At 38.3% G+C, this 15,523-nt stretch overlaps 1 protein-coding gene across 2 annotated transcripts in view; it reads right to left on the bottom strand.

Annotated features, from left to right (window-relative positions):
* Positions 1-15,523, bottom strand: part of LOC121293937 (ras-related protein Rab-40B) — a 76,420-nt gene that overhangs the window by 27,297 nt on the left and 33,600 nt on the right. For both annotated transcript variants that reach the window (XM_041217415.1, XM_041217414.1), the window contains exon 2: positions 9,336-9,396. In XM_041217415.1, coding sequence (XP_041073349.1) covers positions 9,336-9,396 — 61 coding nt within the window. The remainder of the gene's footprint in view (positions 1-9,335; positions 9,397-15,523) is intronic.

Raw genomic sequence — 15,523 nt, 5'->3', positions numbered from 1 at the left:
ATTGCAGTGGGGTGATAGTTTATAAGGACTGAGGGATCAAGGTGATTTTTTTTGAGGATGGTGGTGATGACAGTATCTGAAGAAAGAGAAACGTTTGCAATGGATAGAGTATCATGTAATTTGGGTTATGTTATAAAGCACAACACCAAAAGTGAAACAAATCTTGAGATAGCGACAAAATGTTCCTGTTTTGGTGCTATTGAAATGCCTGCACATTTTGAATCCGGGGAGGATGCCGTGTCTTTAATCAAACCTATCTGATTTTTCACAAACTTATTTAAGTAGACAAAAAATATTAAGTTCACTCCTTGCTTGATTTTCTTGTATTCACTGGACCTTGATGAATAATTTGTTCAGGAACTGGAAAATATAAATTCTTTTCTTCATCGAGAAATAGAAATGAATTCAGAATCACAATGGAATTAGGCAAAACTGCTCCCTCCACTCTTTTAATTTCTTAAGATGACAGGGAATCAAAGGCACAGCATTTGACTTCTGCTAGCAGGTGCACATTGCACCACCTGGCCCCAAAAAAGGATTCTATCTAATTATAACCAGCAAGGGAGAGGTCACTAGATCATTAATCATCCCTTGCCTGTGGAGAATTATGTAATTATTGTAGCTGTCAGTGTTTATAATACAGAAAATAATTATGGATAAATTAGGATAAATCTTGGCTTAATATTCTGCTCAGGTTATGTTGAAGGGCCAGTGTGATTCAAGTGATGTGAATCAACAAATCCTTCAGGATTAAGGGCTATTTTCTGCTCACACTTGTTACTTTTGTCATGTTCTATTGGAAGTAATATTGGGCATACAAGTCGATTAGAAATAGATGCAAACAATAGAAAATGTCACATCATATCTTTCTTATTGCTTGTGCCTGAACAACATTTGGTGTAACAAACCATGGTGCTTTCCTGTTGTCCAGCTTTGAAATGCACATTGCAGTGCTCAGGGGTACGAGGTGCAGTGCAAAGGCAGCAGTTTAAAAATTAAATGGATTTGAAAGCCTATGCCAAGCACCTCACAAAAAACACATTTTGTTCCCAATGCACTATCCAAATTCATTAATTGCTGCAGATGACCAAATGCTGTTGCAGCCATTCTATAACTCATCATAGAGAAGGTCCCAGGTGAAGGCTAGGGAGCTGCCAAAACTATAAAATGATCCACAACATGAAACATTGGCATGAGACATTATGGACGCATCCTTGAGCCAGCAGAACACTCACACAGCTGCACTTCCATGGTGTTAATTCAGTACCATATTTTCAAAGGCAGTAATTATGTGAACCAATTCTGCTTCATATGGCTTAGTGAGTAAACATATCATTTGGTAGTGGTACTGAACCGTATAGATGCAGATTTAATTATGGACTGTACTGCATTAGCTGAGGGGTGGGAAGGGGAGGAAAGAGAGGGGCAGGGAGGAAAAAAAGGTGGCTTGGGGAAGAAAATGAAATTCCTTGCAATTCGCCCAACCTTTGCACATCTTCCAAGATGGCACACATGCACGTGAACCAAGACTGTGTGGGGTCAGGTAAGCATGGACCAGCAGCTAGACACAGTGGCTGAAGGGTCAAGATCAGGATTTGTTTTTAAAGAAAAGAGGAACAGAAAATAATTACATTCAACAGAATCACATGCAGATTAGATATTTCAAATATTTTAAAGGAGTTATACCAGGTTGTGTCCTGTGTTTTAAGTTAAAAGATGGTCTTGGTGCATTGAAGGCTGCCCATAGTTTGTGATTTGGGAGTGGCCGTGCCTTCAGTCTTGTATGTATTGTTATGATCACAGCCGATGTTAATTGCTGCATAAACCAAATCCCAGAGGGAAACTTGGCTTATGGGCCATACCCTTTGATCTCAGCAGCAAGGAGTTCAGCAACACTTTTGGGATTTTAAAAATTAAAAGTAAAAGTTTTGTTAAAAAGAATAAAAAGAAAACTTAAGCACACAAGATTACAATTACACAGTTAAAAGTTAGTCTTACAAAATATCCCCCCAAAAAGACTTTCTACTTGCTCAGACCCACAAGTAAACACTTTCCGGGCAACAATCCCTTATAGGTATTTAACTATAAAAATCCAGTAATTTTACCCAAGGCAAAACTGCTGTGACTTTAATAAAGGCGTACCAATGACCTCTAACTCTCTTCCTTTCTGCTGTGGAAATCCAAGACTTCAGAATAAGACTGCTTGTTGCAGTCCAAGACTTCTCTGGTTTGATTGGATGGCTGATTAAAACTGCCTCTCCTCTTAACCTAGAGCCATTTCCAAGAGATCTTTCTTATACAGCCAGCAGCTAACAGCTTAACGGTTCAGCTCCCAGCTCCAGTAACTCTAAAATACCTTTTCCCCCTTTCATCTCATGTTCCATTGCTCTTACACCTCTTTCAAACTCAAGTCTTTCCAGATATAAAATTTTTCAGGTTTCCATTTTTACCTCTGCTTTCTGGTCAATAAAAATGCAACATACGCTCTTCTATTTACCTACGGAACTCCTGCAAGATGCTAACATGTTTCTTGTCATGTTTGACTTCCCTTTGACATTCAAACAATTCTCAACTTACCTAAAAATGCACGTTAGATCCAACCTATCCACTTGTACCTCAAACCTAATGCCTCTATCCTTTCATGTTTTAAACCCCCAGACAACTTGTCTTCTAATAGCTTTCTCCATCTTAATTAAATCATTTACTCATACGCTCACACACAGCCTTCTTTACAGAATAACACAATCTTCCCAAAAAAATTTTAAAAGAATAACCTCCATTTCTCACAGTATTATAATGTGAATTATTTGGGACTGTCAGAGTGTCTATACAGTTTTCACTGCTGTTTCTCCTACTGCAAAACAAACAAAAAAATGCATTAATGTAATAGCTTTAGTGGAGTAAAATGCCCCAAGTGGCTTTAAAGTTGAGGTTCAGATCTATGCAGGAGTTGGAAAAGACTAGGCAAGCTGGCTGAAGGTGCTGTAGAAAGATACATTTTACAGAGGATTTTGAAGGTGAAGACAGATGTACAAAAACAAAAGTTTGAAGAGTTCCAGAGCGTGGAAGTCAGATGGTCCAGTGAAAAAAAGAGGGAATGTTTAATAGATGAGAATTAGAAAAATGGAGGGCGAGGGTAGATATGTCGTGCTGGAGGAAGTTACAAGGATTGGGAGAATCACAAAGTAGTGAGAAGAGGCATTGCATATCTAAAGATAAGGCTAATGATTTTGAAATTGATCTGCTGGCAGTTAAGGAGTAAATGAAGATCTGCAAAGATGGGATGATAGGGGAGTATGACTTTGTGTGAGATAGGATGAAGGCAGCGCAGTTCTGAAGGAGAAGCTATATTGTGGGGTAGAGTAGTGAGAACAGTATAGCAAAATTAAGTCTGGCTATGTGCGAGTTTAGGAGGCACGAGAGATAAGATAGCAGTAGAAGCTTTTCAGCTCCAACCTGGGATATAGAGAGGGTGCGGGAGAACACAATAAAAAACGGCAAGGCCAAGACATTGAAATTCTTTTCTTTTTTTTCCACTTGGCAGCTAGTCACCTGGCAGAAGGAAAAACTACTGGCAGGAGGTCAGTGATCAGGAGGGGGAGGCAGCACGAGATCATGGTTTGGGGTAGGGACAGGAACATTAGTCACTCCAGGAGGGAGCAAGACATCGAGGCTTGAGGCTTAGAAAGGGGACAGAAGTGGAAGGAAGGTCTGTGATCATGACAGAGTGAAGACAAACGGATGCAATCAGCAGAGGGGAGGCCAATGGCTTCCTCAAGTGGCTGGGGGTAGCCTCCTGACCCACATAGAGAGCACTTAAGAGGTGCTTACCTTCTTGAGCCAGCAACTCCTGCTTCCTTTTCAGCAGTGGCTTCCCAAGCCCTGGGAAACCTGTGCAACAACTGAAAATCAGGCTTCTAATTGTGCAGTGGGAACCTGATTTAAATAGGTTAACAACTGCCTTACTTCACCAAGGTAGGACTTTCATGACATGAAACTTGCTGCTGTCAAAATATTCCCTGTTACCCATCAGCCATCACTCCCACCCGAGCCCTCACCAAGTAGACCTAAATGCTCTCCTTGGCTGTGGCATTATAATGTAAGCTTCCTCACCAATAGATCTCCAGCCTGTCAATCTGGTTGACTGTGGATGAAAAACAGACAAAAAAACGTTTAAAGGAGTTCTACAATTTTCAACTGCAGGATATTTCGGGAAACCCGTTCTTCCAGATTTCCCAGGCTCAAACTAGCAACTGCACACAGAACACATCCTGGGGCTAAACTTCAGACCATGATATTTTAAATGTGGTAGTGTAAGGAATAGATAATATTAAAAACTGCAGAAAGGTTGAGGGGGGATATTGCGTTGTAGTATCACAGAACATTCCTGGTGGTGTTGACCAGTTTTAGTAGTGAGAGTGACACAGAAGCCAAACTGAACTCGGAATGATGAGAAAAGGTGTCGTTTTTCAGATTTTTAGAAAGGAAATTTGGAAATGGGACAGCAATTAGAAAAAGAGGGATTAAGGATAAGCTTTTATATAGTGAGATGATTGTGGGAGTTTGAAAGTGGGAGGGGCAAAAAGCTAGAGGAGAGGATACACTTGATCTCAACAAGCATTGGGCTTTGGGGGGGTAGTTAAGAACTGGGGGACAGGAGGACAAGAAATAAGGAGGTGAACCTAATGGAAGAGATTATTCTGGTAAGGGCAGTGTGGGGATAAGGGGGAAATTATAAATGTTGTCAAGTCTGAACAGAGGTGTGGTGGGAAGGATGGGGAGGGGAACCAGGTGTGATCAAGGAATGCAGAGTTTTGATTGCCCCTCCCATGGGTTTGCAGACAGCAGCCAATTCCACTTCAGCTATTACTTGATGAATGAAACTCAAAATCATAACCCACTTTCTCACTGTACCACATATTTTGGTTAGATAAAGCTTTTTTAAAAAAAGATCAGTAGATGGTGAGAGGAGTGAAGTAGCAACATCTAATTGTTACTGTTATAACCACATGATAACACCTTAATGCATATGTAGTTAGCGTACTAATGAGATATTTAGAAAAACATCAATTTTCCCTTGCCAAATACCTCACATCTCTGATTCTGCAATATCCTTTATGCCACTTACTTCATAAGCTTTCATAAATGTTTGTCACAGAATCTTAACGGCACAGAAGGAGGCCATTCGGTTCATCATGTTTGCACCGACTCTCCAAATGAGCATTATGACCTAGTGCCATTGCTCTGCCTTTTCCCCATACCCCTTGCAGATTGTTTCTATTCAAATAATCATCTAATGTCCTCTTGAATGCCTCGATTGAACCTGCCTCCAACACACTTCCAGGTAGTGCATTCCAGGCTCGAACCACTCGTGTGAAACAGTTTTTTCTCACGCCACGTTAGCTTCTTTTGCACTTTAAATATGTGCCCTCTTGTTCTTGATCCTTTTACGAGTGGGAACAGCTTCTCCCTATCTATGCTGTCTAGCCCCCTCATGATTTTGAGCATCTCTATCAAATGTCCTCTCGGCCTTCTTCTCTCCAAGGAGAACAGTCTCAGCCTCTCCAACCTATCCTCATAGCTGAAGTTTCTCGTCCCTGGAACCATTCTTGTAAACCTCTTCTGCACTCTCTCCAATGTGTTCACATCTTTCCTATAATGTGGTACCCAGAGCTGTACACAATACTCCGGCTGAGGTCTAGCGAGTGTCTACAAATTCAGCATAACCTGCCTGCTCTTGTACTCAATGCCTCTATTAATAAAGCCCAGGATACTATATGCTTTATTAACTGCTCTCTCCATCTGTCCTGCCACTTTCAATGATCTATGCACATATACACCCAAGTCTTTCTGCTCCTGCACTCCCTTCAAGTTTCACCCCTTATTTTATATTGTCTGTTCATGTTCTTTGTGCTGAACGATAGGACGAAAGATAACAGCAATGTACAGTGACAGAAAAAAGTTAAGAGTGAGGGAAAAACATTAAGCCCTTGCATCAGTTACAGTTAACATCCATACTATTTGATTCTGCTTGCAGGAGACACTGACAACACTATTGGGAATCAGGGCTATCCAAGCCTCCCTCAAGCCCTATAATTTATCAACTTAAGTAGCGTGAAACAACAGAACTATATTAAGGCACACTGAACAAGCATCTGGTTACCGAGGATTTGCAGGAACCCAGCAACGCAAAGTTCAGCAAGAAAATTACATTTATACAGAAACCAACTAATTGTCATCACAATTCATCTGGTTTACCTGGAGGTAAACTATATTCTGTAACATTCATACAAAGAACTTCATAAGCTAATAATTTTAAATTCCACTTCCTTTTATGGGTTTAAAGGCAGTTAATTTGCTGCAATGTAAAATTCTGTTTCTTGTACTTGCACATGTAGCATTTCTAACTAAAAAAAAATTCTTGCTGTATTAGGGCACAATGAATAAATTAGTAATGAAATACACTGCCAGTTATATAAATTCCACGAAAAAAAACTGCAAGATAGGGTGCATCAGCATAAAATTCACCAAAAGTTATGACAATATGGAGGAACTAAAATATTATTTTAGAAATAAAAGATACAATCTAAATGTATTCCAAAAGGAACCTCCTTCTAAACATATGGCTGTCAAGCTTGCAACAAACAGGAATGCTTATTGTTTTATTTCAACTACTTCCCAAAATAACCCAAAATTCTTCATTAAATAAGTTTCAAATATTTATCAACACAAATTCCACAAAGTAAATTCTCACTACTGTCAATTGCCTTAGTTATTGCAGTGACTTGTTACTGAATCAGTGTATTACTGTACCAATTAAAAAAAAATACAATCATACAATTTAATATTGAGCTGGAAATAAAGCCTCAGGAGAAAAAATAATTAAATTGACACATACTGTTTCACACTGTATTTCAAGAAAAAAAAAAGATAGATATGGGGCCATTAAACTTTGTTTGCAATCTTATGGGACCTCCACATAGAATCAGCTATTTATGGGGATCATCTAATGATTATTATATGGTTTGGTCATGCAATTATTGTCTGAATGTATAAATTCCAGATTATCACAGCTGAACCCTTCAGTAAACCAAAGTCAACATCCAATCTCAACATCCAAATCACGGAATAGATAGCCAATAGCACAACAAATCTGTAATACAATCCATGGTTTGGGTGGCAACAAACTAAAATGATAGATATTTCCTACTGTATAAAATGAGTTCCGTTCTGTTTTGTAAAAATATGCTCAATTGTTGCCAATTTGGCAGCTTTGCTGTTTTTTTTGTCAATTTTTTTTAAGCACCACAAGTTGGGAATTCTATTTACCTACAACTCTGTATTTTAAAAAAAAAATTCTTTACATTTCCCGCCCAATCCTCAGGTGCATATTTCCTAGACTCTGTGTGGTTTCCAACAAACTCTGCAGTTACCACTGGCCTTCTCCAACTCAGCATCTGGAGTTCAGCATGAAATATAATAATCCAACAGTGGCATGCCACTACTTCAGTGCACTGCCCCCTCCTTTCTGAAAATCTCTTTATGTGACAGTGATATTGCTGAAAGATGGATAAAGGGCTTTTAAGAAAAAAAAACACAAGATATAAGATTTACAGGATAGGACAATCATGAGAAAGTAAAAATAAAATAAGCCAAAAGAAAGCAAAAAGTGAAAAGCTTGCTTTCCCCTCCCCCACTGCCATAAGACCAAGACACAAAAGGGTTTAAAAATCTTTATCTGCAGCTTATTTTATAATTTTTTGAGACTCCCTGATCTTACAGCAGTTCAATGCCCATCATGGCCTTCTTTTGCTTACTGCAGAAAGGGAATTAGGAACAAGAGAGCAAATCACTGTTTTGCTGAACACTACAGATTGTTTTCTTCTTTTCTGTGTTCTCAGTTTTTATTAATGTAAAGAATTTTAATTCTCATCAATTGACATAAGTTACTATCTTTTAAAAGGAACACTAAGATTACCTTTTTTTTAATTACTTGTCTTAACCAAAGGGAATGTGAGAAGCTCTACTGTGACTGAGTCACCACTCATTTTTGCTTCTCATCACTCATCCAAGTTTGACAGAGGCAGGAGAATGTGCATGCTTTAGTGAACATTCAGAATCGTTACTTTCCAGCCTTTATCTGTTCATAAAACATTCCCTTTAGACTTCCTTATATCTATGCTGCTAACAGCAATTCTTTCGCATTGATCTCCGAGTGCTATGGCAGTTTTGCTCCTTTGTTCAACTATGGCGGTGGGTGGGGACTTTGACAGTTTACCTAATCAGGGATTTTGAGACACAAACAGGGCATGGCTCAGCCCCTTTGTGAATGGTGCTGCTTTTGTGCAGGAGTGGGGAATTACCTTTGTGGTTATGGGCTGTACATTTAATTCAACTCCTTTGAACAAATAGGTTTATTCTAATTCATTGGAGGGCTGACTTGATTTCTAGTCAAAAATGCAGTTCTGAAGTAGGGTCATATTGCCTCAAAATGTTAACTCTATCTCTCTCTCTCTCTCCACAGATGCTGTCAGACCTGCTGAGTTTTTCCAGCATTTTCTGCTTTTATTTGGATTTCTAGCCTCCCTGTCAGTTTCTGCTGGCCAAATAGCTTAAGAGCGCTTTCAGATTGTGTTGCAATAGCCTTTAGTCTGGATGTGCTGGAGGGTCGAGGAAAGTCTGGTAAGGCGACTTAACGTCCATATGCTTGGGGATCTGCAGGAGATTCCAAAAAAAAAGTCTTCGCTTCTGGAGCTTAACCATGTGCCTGGGACAGGGCACTCTTCCAGAGAAGAGCAGGTGAAGGTTATTTTGTATGAAAAATAAATTTCAGAGAATGGATGCAAAGGTTACAATCCACCCAAGAAGCTAGTGAAACAAAATAATTTTTTTAATGTTTTCCAGGAAATCAGGTGGAATTTGATTTGTTTTTGGAAAGTTTAAGTGGAAAGCTTTCAGGAGCATGAAAATGAGCTGATTCGGCTCCTTCCCCACGTCTGGCACAGAACTTGTTTAATGGTGACCTTAAGGGATCTTTTGACATTAATTCTGAATTTTTAATTTCTATTGCAATATACAGTTGTGCTTGCAGAATTCTACTCTGTTGGATTCTCCCATCACCTTGAGGTTTTTAGGTCCTTACAACATGTAAGATTCCAGGCCTGGAAGAATTCCTGGTTGACGACTAGAAAAAGTTCCTTCTCAAAACAGCTGCCCTGCTATGTTTAGAAACCTCTTTATTACACTTAGCCAGTACAAACCCAATTAGAGCATGTGAAACAAATCCTAACACTGAAGAAGAAAAACATAAAAATTAGTTTCTGTCCAGCACTTACCAGAGTTGTAATTTCACCCGACGCCCATCTAACAGAATTGTTGTCGTCTTGTAATCAATACCTGTCAGAAAAAAATACAACTGTTAACAGAAAAAAGTTTTACCTGCAATGGATTTGATTATTCAATATTATCAGCATAAATCAATGAAGTAACAAAAGCTATTTGCTACATAGACGATTAGCTAGACGTGCCCTCAACCAACATTACAGACCAGTTTTACAATTGTTTTGGGCTGGGAGCAGAAGGGCTGTGGCAGAATAGTGTTGTGTTTAAAATTATTTCCATGTTTTCCCATTGAGGAACAGAGAGGTAGGCAGAGTGGCTCTCAAAAACCTCTCTCCGCTTTTAAAAGCTGCCTCGAAGCTTCTTTCCATGCATTCAGTCTCCTAATCTAAATTTCTTAATTGTCTTCTCTTGCTGCCCCTTGGAGATTCTCTATTGCATGAACAATATCATACAAATGCAGATGGTTAGAATTTAGACTTTATCTGTCTTCTGCCAATGTTGAGGAAAAATTGATTGATCAAAGTCACAGTTTTTTGGTGGTAGGAGGAGTGTCTGCATGTGAACGTTGTGGTTGAACTAGCAGCGTTGCATCAGATCTAAATAGAGTAATTCGTAACCGTGCAAACATTCTCAACTAGATCACTTTCAAAGAAATATCTTACATTAAACCCCCAGTCATTTGTTAAGGTAATTAGAAATCTGGATAAGTTGATGGCCTATTTTTTTCTCCCTAAGACAAAGGACTGTGATCAATTCTTACAGTTTTATAATTAAGATCACAAATAACAGCTTGATAATCACATTCAATTCTTTTGGGATGTTATTCATATTATGAGTGTCAAATTTGTAAGCAAAATATATTTTCCAGGGCTCACAAAAGAGACATTTGGTTTCTTGCCTTCAAATAATGTATCCGATACTATCATGGTTAGGTAAAACCGTTAGTAACAGTGGATTAAACTTCTTAGCAAACAGTTCCAGTTGCCATATTATAAAAAGGATATCAAGGCATTGGAAGGGTGCAGAGAAGATTTCCAAGGACCATACCAGAAACAAGCGGGTATATATCTTAGGAAAGGATTGACTGACTGGGTCTCTTTTCCCTTGAAAAGAGAAGGCTGAGGGCTTACAGTTATGAGGTGACAGATGATGTGTATCAGGCAGATCAAATCTACAAGGGAAACTTGATCACAGTCACAACTGTCTTGCAATTTTTATTTTATTTTGACATGCATGCCCTGATTCAGAAGTAATAAGATTACCACAACTTCAGAAGTTTTTAGTTCGCTAAATTAAACATTTATTAACAAAAAAAGGTTTCAAGCGCATAAATAGGTCTACAAATTACTATAATAACTCCTAAGACCCCTAATTAATCTGGCTTCCAGTTACACTCCCATTAAGGCAACAGTAAAACAAAGATTTAAATAGACCCAGGCATAACCACACAATACCCTGGACAGTCAAAATCAAAGTGAGTTTTCTCAGCTTCAGTTGATAGCAACTTGATGCATGGAGGCTGGAGGCTTTTCACACTTGTTAGATCTTAGAATTCCTTCTCCCTGAAACATATCCTGATTGCCTTTATACATGTTTCTCCCTTTTTAATGCAAATTCCATTGTTCCAAAATGTTTTTGGAACTTTACCTTTCTCATATTAGAAATCTTTTCATAGTGCTCATTTTATCAGTAACCTTTGAGAAAAATAAACACACTGGCTTAACTTCTTCTGGCTAGGTGTAACATCCTACCACTTCTGTGAAATTCAAACTGCCCCAAATTTATCTATAAATGCAAATTTTCCTCACACCTCACAATCCAAAACTTCAGCCATGTTTGCATATTTAGCATTTCAAACCTAGCTTCTTTTTGATGACTCAAAAGCCTTCAGTCCAGCTGTCACCCATTCAATTAAATTCCACACACACAAAGAAACTATCCAAACCCTACTATTAACCTACCTTTACAATATATCACAATAATATTATCAGAATTATCATACTTTCATGGCACTGACCTAATTGAGGTTTTCAAAATTGTGAAACATTTTAATGGAGTGAATAAAGGAGAATATGTTTCCTCTTCTAGAGGAGGGTACAACTAAAAGGTAATCAATATAAGATAGTCACGAAGGAATTTAATAGGGAGTCCAAAAGAAATATCTTTACCCAAAAAGTGGATCTTGCTACCTCAGGGAGTGGTTCAGTTGTATAGTACAGATGCATTTAAGGGGAAGTTGGACAAGCATATGAGGAAGGAGGGAACAGAAGATTAAAATGATAGTTTTTAATGAAGAAAGATGAGAGGAGGTTTGAGTGAAGCATAAATGGCTGGTTGGACTAATGGTACAATTCTGAGCCATATCTCTTATGTGGTAGCTTGGCCTAAATAGCCAAGTGGTTATGGTACTGGGTTTGTAACCCCAAGATCAAGAGTTCAAATCTCACAATGGCAAACTATGAAACAATCAAGAATTCAAAAAAAAAATCTCCTATGTGGTAATAAGCTTAGATTTGTTCTCACATGCATAAGCATATAGGAAATAGGAACAGAAGTAGACCATAGGGTCCCTTGATCCTGCTCCATCATTCATTAAAATCTTGGTGGATCTTCATGCACCAACTCCAAATTCCCAGCCTATCCATTTATCTCTCTTCCACTGGTCTCAGGCAAGATCACAAAAAAGGTTTCATTAGATCGGCTTATTCCAAGTTGTTTTTGGGAAGCTGATTTAACTGTAACACTAGTGAAGATCAGGAAGCAGGTAAAAAAATGCTGCATGGCAGAGGACAGCTTGAGAGAGAGAGAGAGAGAGAGAGTGCATGAGCAAGCACGTGCGCAAGAGACAACACGTATGTGGTGGGAATAGAAACATTAGAGGCTTGAACTAATTCCACCAAATGTTGGATGGTTAACCTCTCAGCACTCTCTGCCATTCGGACTGCAAAATTAAGGCAAATAGTCTCTGCTTTGGTGCTACTGGCAATGATGGAAAAAAAGTCAAGAAAAATATTCGATGATCGTTCAACTTTTATACATTTTCTTATTTCTCTTTGCCTCTGGTTATGGCACCCAAATCTTATTTAATGGGATGAACTGGGGAATAAGTAGTAGTCAGAAAAATAAAACAAAATAGCTAAATTTGTCATATGATACTTCAGTGTTTTGGACAGGTTAAAAATAATAGAAATCTCTGCTCATTTTGAAAAAAGATAAAATTTGAGAGTGGAAGTGTGAAAAAAGAGGAAAATAATTTTTAAGCTACCGTCCTACACCATTTGGCAGATGGCTGAAGACTGCCATTGGCCTAGGATCAGGTGAACAATCTGTTCTTGCAGCATATTTTCATGTTAGAGGCAGGAATTCTGGCTTCACTTTTGTGCAATATATAAAAGGTTTATGAAGATATTTCCCTCTGCATTCAAAAGAGCAGAATGATACTTAAATTGAACATTCTGCTTATATTGATATTTTCAGGTCTGCTTCTTGGTTGACCCACTAAAATTTTGTCTTGTGAAGTTCTCAAATAGATATTTTCTTGCCTCTCCTCATGAAAAAAAAACAAACATACTGTGAAGCAATTGTCAGTCAAGATTGTGATTTCAATCTGGCAAACCATCAGAATAGACAAAGTTACTTCAGTGCACACACAAGGCCAAGAAAAGCAGCTCATTTGTGGAATAAAAGGGATAAAAAAAGTGCTTAAAAATCATGACAAAATTACACTTTTTTGGACAAGGATATGCAAAAGTCTTTTGAAATATCACTGCCCCCTTTTCTTGTTGGTGCCATAACCACACACTAACCAAGATACTAACTAACATTCACTATAAATATTCAAGTGTAGACTGTGTGTAATTTTTCTTTAATTGTTGACATCTTTATATATGCCATAAAAAGAGCACTATAAACTAAACAACTTGAGTCCAAACAGTAATAACTGTTTCTACATTGGTGGTTAAAAGCCAAAATTATCAATTTTTCAATCAAGAAATAGAATTGAATACTGTACAGTATTCAGTGTGTCACAGAAAGCTCTGTTGATATGAGCAAGCTTGGTTGATACCACAAGCAATACTGTTCAATTAATTTAGAAAGAAAACTACCATTTGGATTCAGCAATGTTTAAATCGTGCTAATGAAAAACGATAGCCTAAACTAAAATAGATGCCACTGCACAGCTTGAAATAACAGCTTAGCATCAGTTTCTAGCAATCTAACTGGACAAGCTAAATAAATGAAGAAATGAACCAAATCTCCAGCATGTATCATTGAGTGAAAACTATACTATTGTGATCCAGGGGGATATGACCTTACCGCTCGCAAATTACGTAAAGGTAAGATTCATATAGAAGTGATTGTGTAAAATTAGTTTTAAAAAAAAACAAATAACCTGAAATTAAAGCACTTTGGGATTACAAGGATAGCAGAATAAACAAACCAGCATTTGAATTTTGCAAAAGATCCTCATCTGCCTCTGCCCCGTAGTCTTAATGGCAGATATGGTTTTCCTGTTACACTTTATGGATCATCTAAAAGCTACCAATATACTACATTACGTATTCAGATTTCTTCACACACACACACTCTAAATGAATGGGGAAAATAAGCAAACAACTGGCTCAAATGGTTTTCCCTTCATACTATTACTTCAACACAAGGAAAAGACACCTGCTAACAAAAAACAAGTTTTTGCACCACATAACACAAAGCATATTTTACATACTACAAGTTAACTTTCAAGACATAACTCACAGCTCAAAATGAACTCAAATTTGAACAGTCTAATTTTAGTACTTTTAATGGGCTGCTGACAGGATGTCACTATTATACCTTAGCTACATTTCAACACCAAAACAAGCAACAGAAAAAAACCAAAACCAAAAATATTTAACAGCTGTGTTCTTTGATCAAACATAATGCTCAAGGTTGATAACAAACTGCTATGTTAAAGGCAATCATTATTATTTTGGGAGGAAGGGGAAACATCATGAATCATTTTTATTGTACTTCTGTCACATGTTGGAGAAATTATGGTAACACACAGCATACAGCAGTACCAATACAATTGGTAGACAAAAGCAAAATACTGCAAATTCTGAAAATCTGAAATAAAAACAGAAATATTGTAAATACTCAGCAGATCAGACAGCATCTGTGGAGAGTGAAACAGAGTTGATGTTTCAGGTTGATGACCTTTCTTCAGAACTTGGGAGACAGACCAGTTCCAGCATTTTTGTATATGTTGAGGTTGCAATTTCAACATTGTTATAAATACCTGGCTCATAGTAATATTTTGGGGCAATTTTTAGTTCTGGGTAGATTAAGGTTTAACTGTAGAAAATGGGATAAATGCAACTAAAGCAGCTTGAAGACCGTTACATTTATAAGGTCAGAATTATGTTGACTTAAGGGCTAACAGCTAGAAAGAGGCAAGATCATAAAATAGCAGGTGGGCTTCCTCAGCTGGCGAATTGGAGATGAGGTGGATATACTGTTTGCAAAGAAATGCAGCCCAAAGAGTTGTTTTGCTTTGGGAGTTAAAACTTTAATTAATTTAAAAGTTTTCAGTGCCCTGGAAGGCTATGTTGTCATGGAGATGGGTGGAGCTCAAGAAAGTTCCAGGAGCCAATTTATTTGTCTGTTTGCTGAGCAGCGAGTGTCCTATAGTAGGGGAGAAGGCCATACCAAAAAGAGTGCTACTGTTAGCAGGCTCCAAGCAGCAAAAGTGTTGTTGTTACTTGGGGCTCAGAGTCATCCCAAGAGCCGTTTGATAGTTCTGTGCCGTTAGGGCTCAGAAGAAGTCCTGGAGAGCTGAGCAGGTGGCAAAAGGTCACTAGCTCTGTGCCAGAAAAGATTAGGGATCAGAAGTAGCCCTGGGAGCCATTTATAGCTTGGTGTAACTGGGGAGATTGGAGCTTGGTGAAATCCAGGGGCAGTGCCAGCCCAGTGAAGCTAGTCAGCTATTAAAGAGCTGAAACCGTACCAGTAACCAGAGACTGAAGTGCAGACTCAGAAATCCAGGGGAACATAGAATCAGGGGATGAGACTGAAATTCTGGGAGGTGTGCAGTCATTGTGGCAGTTCAAGTTAGAGCAACTCTGAGGGAATTCAGAGGCTTGAACTTCAGAAGTGAAACGTTTGGAGTCCGTCATGAGGGAGGCAGAGTTTCAATCAACTT

Source organism: Carcharodon carcharias, chromosome 22 (genome assembly GCF_017639515.1).
Source record: "Carcharodon carcharias isolate sCarCar2 chromosome 22, sCarCar2.pri, whole genome shotgun sequence".
Classification (NCBI taxonomy): Eukaryota; Metazoa; Chordata; class Chondrichthyes; order Lamniformes; family Lamnidae; genus Carcharodon; species Carcharodon carcharias.
Note: the sequence above shows the minus strand (reverse complement) of the source record. Positions and strands in the feature narration are given on the sequence as shown.